Source organism: Castor canadensis, chromosome 1, assembly GCF_047511655.1.
Source record: "Castor canadensis chromosome 1, mCasCan1.hap1v2, whole genome shotgun sequence".
Classification (NCBI taxonomy): domain Eukaryota; kingdom Metazoa; phylum Chordata; class Mammalia; order Rodentia; family Castoridae; genus Castor; species Castor canadensis.
Window position 1 is genome coordinate 122,130,433 of NC_133386.1, and position 19,201 is coordinate 122,149,633.

The window sequence follows — 19,201 nt, forward strand, 5'->3', positions numbered from 1 at the left end:
GTTATCTAGAAAATAAGAAATGAACTCTTTTTATTCCAACCTACGTATACTCATCAACATGGCCTACATTTTTCTTACTCTCATTTGAAGTAATCCTTTGAAACTTTCCAATCTCATTTCTAATGAAATTTCTTCTTTGAGTCAGGCCCTTGTCCATTGGGTTATTAATGCTAGTTATTTGTTTGATCCTTACACATAACAATCAATCTAAAAGCTGCAATGGATTAGGACTTAAACTATAATGGATTTTATAGTCTTAGCATCTGAAAGAAATCATAAAATCTGGAGCTTAATATCATAAAATATTAATTCTTTGCTATAAATTACAAAAAAAGATGGTCAAATATGCTCTGACTAAAACTTTGACAGTTTCAAACTTTATAAGACATTCTGTGGACTATTTTTCTTCTTAAAAACTGAGTAAGCAGCAGGAAAGTGATTCAAATGATGCTTCCTATAGCCTAGTGACACCTACTAATCACTCATTTGTGAAGGCTACCAGAGGAGACACTATAAGTAGAAGCTTGGGAGGTTGTGCTGTAAGACTCCTTGTTGCTCAGATGTCCACTCTAATGTGGTCAGTTCTTGGTAGATGACCCCAAACTGCATGGACTGATGCTTCTTTCCATTGTTCTGTCTTTCCTGTTGTGCATGGCTCTGCTTTGGTTTACTTCTCCAACAAGTGCTGGAAATCTTGGGTGATCTTCCCTCACTTCTGGGCATCACACAGCTTCATTGTCCTAATCCTCTTCTGTGGTGGTGGCTCCATTCAGACCCTTCTGGAGAAAACTAAGCAGAGGCAGGTGGAAATACTGGCTAGGTCTTACTCTCTACAGACACAGTCTGTGTTGGAGATACACCCATATCTCAATGGATCACAAAGCTGGGATGACTATTTGAAGGAAAAGAAGTTTGGAGTTTGGAATCTGCTGCACCTGGGTTCAAATTCCTGTTCTACTACTAAGTTATGTGAATTTGGGTAAGATAATTAACCTCTCTGGACCGCTGTTCTCTCACCTTTAAACTGGGCTTTATTATATCTAACTCAGAGGAACTTATAAGGACCATGTAAGACATGGAAAAGCAGATGATGAAACCAGATTGGGAACACTTGGGGACTCTCATTTTGTAAATGAGGAAATTAGACCCAAAGAAGTAATGTTACTTTTTTGCAAGCAGACTTAAACCCGTCTTTTAACTCACTTTTAGTGTACAAAGAAGTTTTAAGGTTTCCTGTCTTGTGCCCCTGGTTAAACATAAAAATAAAAATGCTCAGTAAGTATATATCTATTGACTTGTTATAAACTGTTCTTTACCTCTGGGCCTAATCTAAGTTTCTCTTTCTTTTTTCTTTCCATTTGTTTTTCTTCCTTTTTCATCCTTGTTCAGCTACCTGCTCATCACTTAGCAGCTGGCTCAATCATCAGATGAAAAAAACATAGTACATACAGGGGTTGGTAGTATTCACCATTTCAGGAATCTACAATAGATCTTGAAATATCCTTCTAGGATGCAGGGGTTCTACTGTGTTACAGCATTTGATCTCCACCACATGAATGATTCAGGGAGTATTTGTTTTTTTCTTCCACCAAATGTACACCTATTAAAGATCTTTTGTTGAACTTGAACTAGTTTTGTTGTAACTGACCTGACATTTTCTCTGCATTCTCTTTAACTATATTGATGTCATTTTGTAAGGAAGTAATGAGTTTGGCATGTTGTTCACTCCCTACATTCTTGTACTCTTCCCAATATTCCTTTTCACTGAGTTTCTCAAGAAACAGTTTCTCAGCATCACTTATTTGTATGCGCATAGCTGTTGAAAAGAAAATCAAGGTATATGTCATTTCTATTGTCCTTACAACCATGATATGTTATAATCTGGTTTCATAAAGTTAAGGTCTGATATTAAAATGCCATTAACTCATAAATACTATTTTATAGAGGCAATTTTGGGAAATCTAAACTATTCAAACTATTGTTTATCCCTCATGATTCAAAATTGAAGTAAATTAAGCTTCCAATTTTAAAGCAGATACGTGATTTGGGGTTATGTTTGAATAATACATATGCCTAGGAATATATAAGTTTAAATAGTCCTATGATAGCTTTTTAACGGTCTGATTTTGTACAACACATACTAGCATGTGTATTCTTTATTACAGAGTGTCTTTTTCTGGACATTATGTATCTGAGAAAAAGTGATTTCAACTCATGTCCTTTCAGGTCCTTGACAACCATTTTTTTTGTAAATAAACTGAATCAGTCATCTAAAGTTCATTTGTTTGGACTTCCCTTTTGTGACATGATATCATAATAACATGTCTTCTCCCACTCCCCTATGTTGAAAGACTTCAGGGCAGAAGTTAAGTCCTTCCATTAGATGGGTACAGATGTTGAAGTATTTCCAATGTATGCCCTTTCCATCTGCTCTGGTGTACTTGCTAAGCATGATACTTTATTTGGTTTTTTATATCTAAGTATAATATTGCTGAATGTCTTTAAGTAGGAAGCATTACAAAGAGCCAACTACATGTCTGTTCTCCTTCTCTCTCTCTCTTCCTCTCTCCCTTCCTACCTCTCTCCCTCCCTCCCTCCCTCCCTCCCTCCCTAAGCCTCTGTGGCCTTCTTTCTTCCTTGGGTGACTACAAATGCCCTGTCCTCCCTTACTATGCTCAGTTATCCAAACTGGCCTGAGTCTTGCATGACACACAGCTCCCTGTGCTTAACTCAAACTATGAACAGTACACCTCAACTAGCACCTTAGAAGGCAGTTCAGCCAGCACACCTAAACATCCCTTTGGATCTTACTCCCAACTCGAGGACTTGAGTATTTCAGGCAAAACTGGTTTTAGAAATTTTAGCAACAAGTGTATGATGAAAAAATAGGAATAAAATGCCTACATCAAAACTGGGTATGTCCGATTTATTCTCCAGGCCCGTCGTTTTCCTAAATTAGTAACAAGAGTATGTCTTGTGACTTTCATCCCCCACCCCTAGCATCATTTCTATCCATGTCCTCCAAACTTCCTGTTTCCCAACTCTAATCTCTCTTTCCCCCATTTAAATGGTATGTATGTGGTGGGGGAGAGGACTTAACCCTCTTAGAGAGATGGGGGGCTGTTCATAGTTATATTCATCTTATAATTTCCAAATCTAAACCAAGGTTAAAGTCAATGAAGCCATCAACCAGTAGAACTTCATATAAGAAAAGAACAAATCCCCACTGTGAGAAGCAGTTAAGAGTGGTTTCTAGCAAGATACCATTCAGTGCTAAGAGTCAGGTAGATTTCATCTGTTTTTGCTCACTATTCTTATTTCTCCTCCTCTCTTGACTTCAGTTCCTTTGTTCATGTCATTTATTTCCCTCTCTTGTCCATTTATCTACATGTATTTGTGGTTGTGGTGGTAATGATGTCATGTGAAACATAACCACAGCATTTGAACACACTGGAAGACAAAACTAATATTAATATATTCAAGAACTAACTGATGCAACTTCTATGATAATTTTCTAATTTCCTAAATCACCTTTCAAGTTTTTTTCCTGGTCTCTTTCAAATTTCCACTTCTCCTTCATTGCTTTTTCAACATCCTCTTTTGTTACAACTGGTAACCCATCTGACTTCTCCTCACTCAGTTCCTTTAGTAGGTTCCTTATGTGCCAATTCGGTTCCTCCTTCAAGCGTCTATTCTGTCATGAAACCCACAGCAATCATTATCTTTTGAGCTACTCACATTGTTTTCCCAGAACAGAGCCACAGGTTAGATAAATTATACAACAATATCTAAGAGCTTATGGATCATGTAAGACTCTAAACCTATTAATGTAGGAACCAATAGATACAATGTTTCATAGTAAAATTATAACTAATTTACAATGTATTAACCTTGCAATCTATTACATCAGTGAACATTAAAGGTAAACCTTGGAGGTCAACTTTTTTCAGTCTCCACTAAACACTGTTACTCTTTAGCACTCCTTATTCACTTAGTCATCTACCATGTGCCAGGCAGTATGCTGAGTACTAGAACTATATCAGTTAACAAAACAGGAAAAAAAAAAAAGTACTGCTTTTATAGAACTTACCTTATTCTTCGCTTTTCTCACAAATAACACCAATTCTCTTCTTTTAGGATGATGGTTACTCACCATTCTAAACTTCATACTTGAAATATAGATCATGTTCTTGTGACTATCCCATACATGTTTCTAAATTTCTCATTTAATTAATTAAAGTTTGTTATTGCCTTTACTATATATTATGTATATTCAAGTAAATAAAAAGTGATAATTACACGCAAACCTGCCATATAATAATTACTACGGTAAATACTTAACAATGAAGTAAAAGACACTAGACAGTAACTTCAATCCATGAGAAAAAATAAAGCCAATAAAAGTAATGACACAGGCAAATACAAAAGACAGAATTAATATATTTTTGTAATTCTTTTTTCCCCTACCTTATTTTAAATTAATATAGTTAAGAACTAACTGATGCAACTTCTATGATAATTTTCCAATTTCCCAAATCATCTTTCAAGTTTTTCTTAAACCTTGAAAGACAAGTGCAGGCTGGGAGCTGGTGGTTCATGCCTATAATTCTAGCTACTTGGAAGGCTGAGATTGGGAGGACTGTAATTCAAGGCAAGCCTGGGCAAACAGTTCAGGAGTCCCAACTCCAAAATAACCAGAGCAAAATGGACTGGAGGTATGGATCAAGAAGAAGGAGCATATGCTTTGCAAGTATGAAGCTTTGAGCTCAAATCCCAGTGCCACCAAAAAGAAAAAAGGACAAATGCATAGAGCAATAATTATAATCTATGTTTATGGGCATGCAGTGTGTAAAGTATATTTTGTGTTATAATAACAATACAAATGAGGAGGGAAGGAATAGAGCAAAGTTTTTCTATGTTATTAAAATTAAGTTGGAATCAATCTGAACTAGATTGTTATAAATTAAGTTTTTAATTGGAATCTTCACAGAAACAACTAAAAAAACCTGAAATTATAATAAGAGAAATAACAGAATTAAAACAGTATGCTAGAAAACGTTTAATACAAAAGAAGGCAGTAATGGAAGAATAGAAGAACAAAAAGAACATAAAACAGAGAAACAGAAAAATGTCAGAGGTAAATCTTCCTTATCAACAACTACATTAAGTGAAAGAGGTTAAACATCGCAATGAAAAGGCAGAGCTTGGCAGGAGGAATTTTAAAAAACTGACCCACCTGTATGCTCTCTCTGTGATACACTTTAGGTTCAAAGAAACCAATGGGTAAAAGTTTAAAGACAAAAAAAAGATGTACCATACAAACAAGTAACCCAAATACTAACATAAGAAAAAATAAACTTTATGAAAAAAATTGTTATTGGAGACAAAAGGACAATTATATAATAATAAAAGAGAGAAGCCACTAAGAATATGTAATGATGAGAACTATATGCCCTGCATTAGGTATTAATATTCCCCCCAAATTCATGCCAGTCCAGAGTGTGACCTATTAGAAACAGTCTTTGCAGATGTAGTCAGTTAGAATGAGGTCATACTAGACTAAGTGGGCCCTAAATCTAATGACTGGGATCTTTACTTAAAGGCAGTATGAGGGCCATGTGTGGTGGCCCACCCTTACAGTTCCAGCTACTGGGAAGATGGGGATTGGGAGGATTAAAGTTTGAGGCAAGCCTGGGCAAAAAAGTTAATGGAATCCCATCTCAACCAATAAGCCAGGCACAGTGGTACGTACTTAAAATTCCAGCTATGAGGCAGTCCAAGGATCATGGTCCAAGGCCAGCCCCAGGCAAGAATCTCAAGACCATCTCCAAAAAATAAAAAAAGCTAAGGATTGGTGGCATAGGCCCATAATCTTTAGCTACTTGGGAGGTGAAGATTGGAAGGATTGTGGTTGAAGGCCAGTCTAGGCAACAAGTTCATAAGACCACATCTCAACCAATAAAGCTGGGTATGGTGGTGTGTGCCTGTCATCCCAGCTATGTAGGAAGCATAACTAGAAGGAGGAGAATAGTGATTCAAGACAACCTGGGCATAAATGGTACACACTACAGGATCCCTACCCCTTGGGCTGCACCAGTCCTTGGCTCCGCTCTGGATCTACATCCCACCAGGATCCCCACCTCTCAGTTTCCCCTCCCTTCAGGCCCTGCTGGGTCCCAGCTCTGCATGGTACAACCAGATCCACACCCCTCCGGGATCCTTGCCCCTCGGGCCCTGGAGGGCACCAGCTCCACGTGAGACAGCCGCATCCCCAACCTCTGGGACACTAGCCCCTCAGGCCCCACCAGATCCCCACTCCGCTGGGATCCCTGCCCCTCATGCCATGCCAGGCCCCAGCTCTACAGGATTGCCAGATAACCACTCCACCAGGTTCCCATTCAGGCTGCCATAGGAGGGCTCCAAACCTGCCTAAGAGACATGGATAGACAGGACTGGATGCTAAAGGAGTAACATCAGAATAACTAAGACTGCAATTCTACTGTTCCAGAATTGGTGATTTTTTTTTCCTCCTTCTTTAAGTAAACCAGACAGCCAAACTGCATTGCATTTCAACTTGGGACACTTTGTGGGTTTATTTTTTTATTTTTTTTGTGCAGTTTTGTTCTACTTTATGCGTCCCCTTTGACGAGACAACTACAGAACAACATCTGAGGCACCATCTCCAGGATTGGAGACTGAGATGGACACCAAAATTATTAAGACTGAAACTTCATTGCATTTGAACTTGGAGGGTTTTTTATTTTTTTAATTTTCTATTTTTCATTTTGTTTTATTTTATTTATATATATATTTCTTTCATTAACTTATTTTTTATTTTCATTCTTATCTTTATTCTTTTTATTTTTTATTTTCAATCCTCTCTCTGTTTCTCTAATGCCTGTTCATCTTACTGTCAATTACTATACCAACACTCCCTGTTTATGCCTTTGAAACTTTTTTGTTTGATTCCTTGTTTTGTTTTTTCCTACTGGTCTGTTTATTTGTTTTTCCCTTTTTCTTTAACTTCTTGCTTTCCATCTCTTCTCACCCTTCCATTCTAAATATTACCATTGTTATTATTACAAGCTAGAAAATACTTAATTGCACACAGTACAGGGACAGTAACAACACCGAGGACAATGACAGGAAGACAGAAAAAACAGGGAAACCAGTTTCCCCACAGCAAAAAATTAGTACAGGAACCAGAGGGAAATGAAGAAAACAGATATTCAGATCCAGACTCCAACAAACTGAAGATAAACTATGCCAAAGAACCCAATGAAGCCCACAAGAATAATTTAAAAGAAGACATACTACAGGTACTCAATGAGAATTTTATAGAGATGATACTGGATAGGGTCAACCAAAATGTACAGGAGACACTCAAGAAATTCCAAGACAACAAAAATAGAGAATTTGAAAAAGCAAAAGAAGAAATAAAGGAAACCATAGAAGGACTGTATAAACAGCAAAGTGAAACACAAAACACGATTAATAAAGAGATAATGGACTCAGGACAAAAATAGACAACATTAAAGAGGAAACCACCCAGGATATGGAAAACCTCAGAAAAAAGAATGAAACAGAACTGCAAAACAAAACAGAAGGCCAATCCAGCAGAATAGAAGAAACAGAAAACAGGATCTCAGAACTTGAAGATGAAATGGTAATTAAAGGAAAAACTGAAGAACTATTAATTAAACAACTTAAGACCTGTGAAAAGAAAATGCAAGAACTCACCAACTCCATCAAAAGACCAAACGTGAGAATCATGGGCATCGAAGAAGGAGAAGAGGGGCAAGCGAAGGGAATGCGTAATATATTCAACAAAATAATAACGGAAAATTTCCCAAATCTAGAGAAAGATATTCCCATACAGATGCAAGAGGCCTCCAGGACACCAAACAGACCAGATCAATATAGAACAAACCCACGACATATCATCATTAAAACAACAAGTTCAGAAAATAGGGAAAGAATATTGAAGGCTGTAAGACAGAAAAAACAGTAACATACGAAGTTAAATCCATCAAAATCACAGCAGACTTCTCAACAGAAACATTAAAAGCAAGAAGAACGTGGAGTGAGATCTTCCGGGCACTGAATGAAAATAACTTCAACCCCAGGATACTCTACCCAGCAAAACTATCATTCAAAATAGATGGAGCAATAAAAGTCTTCCATGATAATAAGCAGAAACTAAAACAATATGTGACCACAAAGCCACCACTACAAAAGATTCTGCAAGTGATTCTGCACACAGAAAGTGAAACCCAACTTAACCATGAAAAGACAGGCAGCACCAAACCACAGGAAAAGAAAAAGCAAGAAAGTAGAGAGTAACCTCAACTTAGGTACACACAATCAAACCTTCAAACAACTAAGACAACTAAATGACAGGAATCACCACATACCTATCAGTACTAACACTTAATATTAACAGAAATAATTCACCCATCAAAAGGCACCACTTCACGAAATGGATTAAAAAGGAAGATCCAACAATTTGTTGCTTACAGGAGACCCATCTCACTGACAGAAATAAGCATATGCTTAGGATGAAAGGCTGGAAGAAGATTTACCAAGCCAATGGCCCCCAAAAACAGGCAGGAGTAGCAATACTTATCTCTGACAAAGTAAACTTCAAACCTACATTGATCAAACGAGATAAAGAAGGACATTCCATACTAAGAAAAGGGGAAATAGACCAAAAGGAAATAATCATCATCAACCTGTATGCACCCAATGTCAACGCACCCAATTTCATCAAACATACCCTGAAAGACCTAAAAGCATATATTAACTACAACACAGTGGTTTGGGAGACTTTAACACACTATTATCATCAATAGATAGGTCATCCAAACAAAAACTCAATAAAGAAATCCAAGATCTAAAATATACAGTAGATCAAATGGACCTAGTTGATGTCTACAGAACATTTCATCCAACATCTACACAATATACATTCTTCTCAGCAGCCCATGGAACCTTCTCCAAAATAGATCATATCCTAGGGCACAAAGCAAGCCTCAGCAAATATAAGAAAATAGAAATTATACCGTGCATACTATCCGATCACAATGCAGTAAAAGTAGAACTCAACAACAAAAGTAAAGACAAAAAACATGCAAACAGCTGGAAACTAAATAACTCATTACTTAATGAAGAATGGATCATCGATGCAATAAAAGAGGAAATTAAAATGTTCCTGGAAGTCAATGAAAATGAAAACACAACCTACCGGAACCTATGGGACACAGCAAAGACAGTCCTGAGAGGAAAGTTTATAGCCATGAGTGTATATATTAAAAAGACTGAAAGATCTCAAATCAATGACCTAATGATACATCTCGAACTCCTAGAAAAACAAGAACAAGCAAATCCCAAAACAAATAGAAGGAGAGAAATACTAAAAGTAAGAGCTGAAATCAATGAAATAGAAACCAAAAAAACCCTACGAAGAATTAATGAAACAAAAAGTTGGTTCTTTGAAAAAATGAACAAGATTAATAGACCCCTGGCAAACCTGACTAAAATGAGGAGAGAAAAAACCCAAATTAGTAGAATCAGGAATGCAAAAGGGGAGAAAACAACAAACACCATGGAAATCCAGGAAATCATGAGCCTACTTTGAGAAAATATATTCAAATAAATTAGAAAATCTTAAAGAAATGGGCAGATTTCTAGATATATATGATCATCCAAAACTGAACCAAGAGGAAATTAATCACCTGAATTAGATCTATAACACAAAATGAAATTGAAGCAGCAATCAAGAGTCTCCCCAAAAAGAAAAGTCCAGGACCTGATGGATTCTCTGCTGAATTCTATCAGACCTTTAAAGAAGAACTGATACCAACCCTCCTTAAACTGTTCCACAAAATAGAAAGGGAAGGAAAACTGCCGAACACATTTTATGAAGCCAATATTACACTTATCCCAAAACCAGGCAAAGACACCTTCAAAACGGAGAACTATAGGCCAATCTCCTCAATGAACATTGATGCAAAAATCCTCAATAAAATAATGGCAGACCGAATTCAACAACACATCAAAAAGATTACTCACCATGACCAAGTAGGCTTCATCCCAGGAATGCAGGGGTGGTTCAACATATGAAAATCAATAAACGTAATAAACCACATTAACAGAAGCAAAGACAAAAACCACTTGATCGTCTCAATAGATGCAGAAAAAGCCTTTGATAAGATCCAACACTATTTCATGATAAAAGCTCTAAGAAAAGTAGGAATAGAAGGAAAGTACCTCAACAATATAAAAACTATATATGACAAACCTACAGCCAGCATTATACTTAACGGAGAAAAACTGAAACCATTCCCACTAAAATCAGGAACCAGACAAGGATGCCCACTATCTCCACTCCTATTCAACATAGTACTAGAATTCCCAGCCAGAGCAATTAGGCAAGAAGAAGAAATAAAAGGAATACAAATAGGTAAAGAAGCTGTCAAAATATCCCTATTTGCAGACAACAGGATCCTATACTTTAAAGACCTAAAATCTCTACTCAGAAGCTTCTAGACATCATCAATAGCTCCAGTAAGGTAGCAGGATATAAAATCGACATAGAAAAATCATTAGCATTTCTATACACTAACAATGAGCAAACTGAAAAAGAATGTATGAAAACAATTCCATTTACAATAGCCTAAAAAAAAAAATCAAATACCTAGGTGTAGACCTAACAAAAGATGTGAACAACCTCTACAAGGAAATCTATAAACTTCTGAAGAAAGAGATTGAGGAAGACTATAGAAAGTGGAGAGATCTCCCGTGCTCATGGATTGGTAGAATCAACATAGTAAAAATGTCTATACTCCCAAAAGTAATCTACATGTTTAATGCAATTCCCATCAAAATTCCAGTGACATTCATTAAAGAGATTGAAAAATCTACCATGAAATTTATATGGAAACACAAGAGGCCATGAATAGCCAAGGCAATACTCAGTCAAAAGAACAATGCTGAAGGTATCACAATACTTGACTTCAAACTATATTACAAAGCAATAACGATAAAAACAGCATGGTACTGACACAAAAACAGACATGAAGACCAGTGGAACAGAACAGAGGACCCAGATATGGAACCACACAACTATAACCAACTTGTCTTTGACAAAGGAGCTAAAAATATACGATGGAGAAAAAGGAGCCTCTTCAACAAAAACTGCTGGGAAAACTGGTTAGCAGTCTGCAAAAAACTGAAACTAGATCCATGTATATCACCCTATACCAATATTAACTCAAAATGGATCAAGGATTTTAATATCAGACCACAAACTCTAAAGTTGATACAGGAAAGAGTAGGAAATACTCTGGAGTTAGTAGGTATAAGAAAGAACTTTCTCAACGAAACCCCAGCAGCACAGCAACTAAGAGACAGCATAGATAAATGGGACCTCATAAAACTAAAAAGCTTCTGTTCATCAAAAGAAATGGTCTCTAAACTGAAGAGAATACCCACAGAGTGGAGAAAATATTTGCCAGCTACACATCAGACAAAGGACTGATAACCAGAATATATAGGGAACTTAAAAAACTAAATTCTCCCAAAACTAATGAACCAATAAAGAAATGGGCAAGTGAACTAAACAGAACTTTCTCAAAAGAAGAAATTCAAATGGCCAAAAAACACATGAAAAAATGCTCACCATCTCTAGCAATAAAGGAAATGCAAATTAAAACCACACTAAGATTCCACCTCACCCCTGTTAGAATAGCCATCATTAGCAACACCACCAACAACAGGTGTTGGCAAGGATGCGGGGAAAAAGGAACCCTCTTACACTGTTGGTGGTAATGTAAACTAGTACAACCACTCTGGAAAAAAATTTGGAGGCTACTTAAAAAGCTAGACATCGATCTACCATTTGATCCAGCAATACCACTCTTGGGGATATACCCAAAAGACGTGACAGGTTACTCCAGAGGCACCTGCACACCCATGTTTATTGCAGTGCTATTCACAATAGCCAAGTTATGGAAACAGCCAAGATGCCCCACCACTGAGGAATGGATTAAGAAAATGTGGTATCTATACACAATGGAATTTTATGCAGCCATGAAGAAGAACGAAATGTTATTATTCACTGGTAAGTGGATGGAATTGGAGAACATCATTCTGAATGAGGTTAGCCTGGCCCAAAAGACCAAAAATCATATGTTCTCCCTCATATGTGGACATCAGATCAAGGGCAAACACAACAAGAGGATTGGACTTTGATCACATGATAAAAGCAAGAGCATACAAGGGAGGTATGAGGATAAGTAAGACACCTAAAAAATTAGCTAGCATTTGTTGCCCTCAACGCAGAGAAACTAAAGCAGATACCTTAAAAGCAACTGAGGCCAATAGGAGAAGGGGACCAGGAACTAGAGAAAAGGTTGGCTCAAAAAGAATTAACCTAGAAGGTAACACACATGCCCAGAAAATCAATACGAGTCAACTCCCTGTATAGCTATCCTTATCTCAACCAGCAAAAACCCTTGTTCTTTCCTATTATTGCTTATACTGTCTCTTCAACAAAATTAGAGGTAAGGGCAAAATAGTTTCTGCCAGTTATTGAGGGTGTGGGGGGGAGAGGGAGGGGGCGGAGTGGGTGGTAAGGGAGGGGGTGGAGGCAGGGGGGAGAAATGACCCAAGCCTTGTATGCACATATGAATAATAAAACAATAAAAAAAGCCATTAGCTTTTCCATACACCAACAACAAACAAACTGAGAAGGAATATATGGAAATAATTCCATTCACAATAGCCTCAGAAAAAAAAAATCAAATACGTAGGAGTAAATTTAACAAAGGATGTGAATGACCTCTACAAGGAGAATTACAAACTCCTGACAAAAGAGATCAAGGAAGACTACAGGAGGTGGAAAGATCTCCCGTGCTCATGGATTGGTAGAATCAACATAGTAAAAATGACTATACTACCAAAAGCAATCTACATGTTTAATGCAATTCCCATCAATAGCCCAATGACATTCATCACAGAGATTGAAAAATCTACCCTAAAGTTCATTTGGAAACAAAAGACACTGCAAATAGCCAAGGCAATACTCAGCAAAAAGATCAATGCTGGAGGTATCACAATACCTGACTCCAAACTATATTACAAAGCAATAACAATAAAAACAGCATGGTACTGGCACAAAAACAGACATGAAGACCAGTGGAACAGAATAGAGGACCCAGACATGAATTCACACAACTATACCCACCTCATTTTATACAATGGAGAAAAGACAGCCTCTTCAACAAATGTTGCTGGGAAAAGTGGCTACCCACCTGCAAGAAACTGAAACTAGATCCATGTTTATCACCCTGTATTAGTATCAACTCAAAATGGATCAAGGACCTTTTTTATCAGACCAAAAACTCTGAAGTTAGTACAGGAAGGAGCAGGAAACACTCTGGAAGTAATTGGTATAGGAAAGGATTTCCTCAATAGAACCCCAGCAGCCCAGCAACTAAGAGAAAGAATGGACAAATGGGACTTCATAAAATTTAAAAGCTTCTGCACAACAAAAGAAATGGTCTCTAAGCTGAAGAGACCACCCACAGAGTGGGAGAAAATATTTGCCAGCTATACATCAGACAAGGGACTGATAACCAGAATTTACAGGAAATTTAAGAAACTAAACTCTCCTAAAATCAATGAACCAATTAAGAAATGAGCAACTGAACTAAACAGAGCTGTCTTAAAAGAAGAAATTCAAATGGCCAAAAAACACATGAAAAAATGCTCACCATCTCTAACCACAAAGGAAATGCAAGTCAAAACCACATTAAGATTCTACCTCACCCCGTTAAAATAGACATTATCCAAAACACCACCACCAACATGTGTTGGCAAGGATGTGGGGAAAAAGGAACCCTGGTACACTGCTGGTGGGAATGAAAGCTGGTGCAACCACTCTGGAAAAAAATTTGGAGGCTTCTTAAAAATCTAAACATAGGTCTGCCATATAATCCAGCAATCCCACTCTTGGGGATATACCCAAAGGAGTGTGACTCAGGTTACTCCAGAGGCACCTGCACTCTCATGTTTATTGCAGTGCTATTCATAATAGCCAAGTTATGGAAACAACCAAGATGACCCACTATTGATGAATGGATCAAGAAAATGTGGTATTTATACACAATGGAAATTTACTGAACCATGAAGAAGAATGAAATCTTATCATTCACAGGTAAATGGATGGAACTGGAGAACATCATTCTGAGTGAGGTCAGCCAGGCTGAGAAGGCCAAAAATCGTATGTTGTCCCTCATATGTGGACTTTAGAGCTAGGGCAAATGCAGCAATGTTGTTGGACTTGGATCACATGACAAGGGGAGAGCACATACGGGAGATATAGAAATAGGTAGAAAACCGAAAACATGAAAGCGTTTGATGTCCCCACTTCAGAGGAACTAATACAGAAACCTTAAAGCAACAGAGGTCAACATGAGAAAGGATCAGGAACCAGTGTAAAGATCAGTTACAGATGAATCAACATGGGTTATAACACATGTGTACACAAAAGCAATACTAGGAATCTTTCTGTATAGCTATCCTTAACTCAACTAGCAAAAACACTTTGTCTTCCTTATTATGTTTATGTCTTTTCTTCAATAAAATTAGAGATAATGGCAGAACAGGTTCTGCCTGGAAGTGAGAGGGGATGGTGGGGAGTGGGTAGGGGATGGGGGCAGGGGAGGAGAAATGACCCAAACAATGTATGCACATGTGAATAAATGAATAATTTTAAAAAATTAATTAACAAATAATAATTATATATGTTCCTGGAATACAATGTAATATTCTGATGATAAATTTATACAGTGGAATAATTAAATCAAGCTAATCAATAAATCTACCACTCACATCCTAAAATAATAATAATAATAATATAAATGGTACACACTATCTCAAAAATAACCAAGGCAGCAAAAAGGGCTGGGGGCATGGTTCAAGTGGTAGAGTGTCTGCCTAGCAAGCACAGGCCCTGAATTCAAACCCCAGTACTGTCAAAGAAAAAAAAAGGCACTATGGGTTGTAGAGTGCTTGCCAAGTGTCCATGAAGTCCTGGGTTCAATCCCCAGCATGACCACCACCACCACCACCAAAAAAAAAACCCACAGATACAGGGAAAAAGAGTGTGATGATGGTAGCAAAGATCAGAGTGATGTGTTTACAAGCCAAGTAATTCTAATCATTGCTGAAAGCACCATGAAGTAGGAGATAGGATAGTGTCAGTCTTAAGAGCTTTCAGAAGGCACCACTCTTGCCCATGATGTTCTTGTGGGCACTGATTTTGAAGCTTTGGCCTCCAAAACTGTGAGAGTATAAATTTCTGTTGTTTTAAGACATGTTTGTGGCACTCTATTATGGCATCCCAAGGAAAATAATACATACCCTAACAGCAGAACCCCCCAAATACATGAATGTGAACTCTCATCCCTGCCAAGTAGTAATGAGAAGGCTCCACTCAATATATTTTTGGTGTCAAAGAAGGTCAAGTAGGGAGCCTAAACTACTTCCACCAGGCAGTAATGAGGTGCCACCTCCACTTTCCGTGCCAGACTGATATCAATGAAAGCCAGGCAAAATAAGATCCAGGGCCTTAAAATTCAAAATTTCCAACAAATCCAATAAATCATTCATCATACTAACAATCAAGAAGCTCACAAACTGAATGAAAAAGATAATCAGATTGATGCCAATGCCAAGGTGGCTGATACGTTAGAATTATTAGACAAAGATTAAAGCAGTCATGATAAAAATGCTTCCCTGCACAGAGATGAACATGCTTGAAACAAACAAAAAATAGCACGCAAAAACCAGGATATACAAACAAAACTCAACTGAAAACCTCAGAACTGAAAAAGTAACTGACATCAAAAGCTCATGGATGGGCTCAGCAGGAAAGGAGGAGTTCGAGGAAAGAAGAGTGAAATGGAAGAGAGAGCAATTGGACTCACCTAATATGAACAACAGAGGAAAGACACTGAAAAAGAAAAGAATTTCAGGACCTGTGGGTACCAATTTTTCCACATCTGTAGCCATCCTAGTCGCTGTGAAGCCATACATCACTGTGGCTTTGATTTAAATTTCCCTAGTAGCTAGGCTGAGCATCTTTCATGTCCTATTGTCCATCTGTATATCTTCTTTGGAGAAATGTCTACTTGATGCCAAACTGATTTTTTACAAAGGTGCACAAGCAATTCAAGGGAGGAGAGATGGCTTTATCAACCAACAATGCTGGAACAATTACACATTTGTAGGCAAAAAAACCCAAACACCTTGATCTAAGATTCACTCTTCATAAAATAAAAAGAAATTCAAAGTGGACTATGATTTAAATGTAAGAAGTGAAATTATAAAAACTTTAAAGTAAAATACAGTAGAAAAATCTTTGAGATCTGGGGCTAGGCAGAGTTCTTAAACTTGATGCCAAAAGCATGATCCAAAAAAAAGGAAAAATTGATAAAGCTAGACTTCATTAAATTAAAAATTTTACTCTGTGGAATATCCTTTCATGAAGATGGAAGACAAGCTTCTAAACACTAGTTTAGAAGGTTATATATATTTTATATATTATTTAAATATATACTACTTAATTATATAATTACTAGTACTTATTATTAAGTCATACAAATATATTACTTAAATTTATAGTAAATAATACAATACATAATAACATATAAATGCATGTATTCTCAAAACTCAACAGTAAAAGATTCAGTTATAAAATTGGCAATGACATGAAAATAAATACCACCAAAGAAGATATATAGATGGCAAATAAACACATGTAAAGATGCTCACCATCATTATCCATTAGAAAAATGAAAATTAAAGCTGTAGTGAGAAATCACTACATATCTATCAGAATGGCTAAAATAAAAGTGACATCACCAAATTCTGGTGAGAATGAGGAAAAACCAGATCTGCTGGAGTGTAAAATAGTACAGTTACCCAGGCATGGTGGCACACACCAACAATCCCAGCACTTGGGAGACAGAGGCAGGAGGACCACAAGTTTAAGACAGCCTGGGCTATATGGTGAGTGCCAGACCATCCTGAGCTCCATAGTGAGATCTCTTAAAGATAAAAAAATAAAATAAAATGAGGTGGTGAAGCCAGCCTAAAAAAGACAGCTTGGTAGTGTCTTTAAAAATGAAATACAACTATCATATACAGCAATTGCAATCCTGAGCATTTCATCCAAAGAAATGAAGACTTAGATTCACACAAATACCTTACATGAATGTTTACACTAGCTAATAGCTAATAACTGGAAAGAACTCAGGTGTCCTCCAGGTTAAGGGCTAAACAAACTATAGCATATCTATATCATGCAACACTACTCAGCAATAAAATGGAACCAACACCATCAGCAACAACATGGATGAATCTCCAGAGAACTATGCTGAAAAAAAAAAAATCCCAAAAGGTTACTCACTGCATCATTCCATTTGAAATGAAAGAATAAAAATGGAAAACAGAGTAATGGTTGTCAGGAGTTAATGTGAGAGTACAATTGGGAGGGGAGTGAGTGGTTACAGAAGGGAAACACAGGAATGCTCAGAGTGATGGAAATGTTCTGTATCTTGACTATCACTATTAATATTGTCAATATTCTATTTGTGATATTGTACTATAGCTTTGTAATATGTTAAGGAAAACTAGGAGATAGGTATCAGGATCTCTCTGTGTATTATTTCTTATATAACTGTGTGTTAGCCTATAATTATTTTAAAAAACCCCACATTTTACAAGAAAAAAACTGAAATGCATTCCAACTTTGGCCAAAAAGATATCACTAGTAAATTGTATAGGCAGGATGCAAACTCAGGTCTCTGATTCCAGATTCTACTAAAATTTGAAGACTATCCTTTTAAAACAAAAAACAATTAAAATTAACTGTGGAAGTTTCAGGTCCATACAAAATAAATATATAAACGGGGGCCACCCTTAGTATTTATTTCCTCATTCATGAGATTCCTTGAGGGTAAGTTGGATTCATTATCATTTACTACTTCCAAACTTTATTTCTGTTGATCTTTAGTTCTGATAGACATGTACAGCACCTCTTTGATACTAATTTTAATCTGATTTTATAAAAACAGTGCATCATTTTAAATATTCCATTGGTCATTTAACAACTGAGATTGTACTTTTCAAATGGTATTTACATGTACTCACTCTGAAAATCTAAGATTCAGAGATTAAACAAAGAAGTCAAAGGGTAAATATGATTTCAAAAGCTTTAAAATTTTAAGCTACTGTCTTCATGACCTAAATTACACAATTAAGCTGACTTCCACTGAGGTGATTATTAACATAGTGAAAATATTAGTACCCTCTTGCCTCACATGTATAAAGAAACTATAAATCAATCAAGTCTAAGCTTTGAAGAACATTATTTCCTAGGGTATATTTCATCATCATTACAGTTCTTTAATGACTATACAGACTCTAAGATTGTTTACTCACCCTTTCATGATACTTTTGATTCTTATCCCTAAGCTTCTTTACTTGAAACATGAATCGCTCTACTGCATTTTCCTTTATTTGACGTCTGAGAATAAACAAAGTTATGTTACAATTATTTATCTTTTATCTTAGGAAAAATTAATGAGACAAAATTTAAAAACTAAATTATTTGAATTCAAATAAACTATTAAATATGTTACAAAAGCCCATTTAGGGAACAGAATCTTTCCCAAGAGATTTTGTGTTTTTGAATCTATTTAATGCATTAAAATTTATAGTGGAGAAAAAACATCAAGTGTTTTTGGAAAAAAAAAAATCCCTGTTTATACTTCTTTGTAATTTTAATACTTTCTAATCATCTATAAATAATTCAGTTAAAGGAACCTAGGAAATCTACATATTCGGGACTTACTTCTAGGATAATAAAACCATTCAGACAAATGACAAAGATTTTATAAGAGCAAGCACATTGTGAAATACTGAGGCAATCCAGGTATGCCTATTGGTTCAAGTTCACTAACACACTATCTTCTACAAACAATAACAGTTTCTTTCCTGGGAAAAAGACATTTCTTTAACACCCAACAAGTATTAGTCAACCAAAGAAAAGAGCAGTAAGATTTTGGTGCAGACTATTTGATGGCTATTCAAAATGTTAGCATAACTCTACATGGCTAGGAAATGTTATAAC

The 19,201-nt window shown here is 36.5% G+C and overlaps 1 protein-coding gene across 1 annotated transcript in view; it reads right to left on the reverse strand.

Annotated features, from left to right (window-relative positions):
- Nucleotides 1–19,201, reverse strand: part of Ccdc83 (coiled-coil domain containing 83) — a 47,910-nt gene that overhangs the window by 19,044 nt on the left and 9,665 nt on the right. The window contains exons 3-5 of the mRNA XM_074071460.1: nt 18,511–18,595; nt 3,532–3,694; nt 1,649–1,816 (exon numbers count right to left, since the gene is read on the reverse strand). Coding sequence (XP_073927561.1) covers nt 1,649–1,816; nt 3,532–3,694; nt 18,511–18,595 — 416 coding nt within the window. The remainder of the gene's footprint in view (nt 1–1,648; nt 1,817–3,531; nt 3,695–18,510; nt 18,596–19,201) is intronic.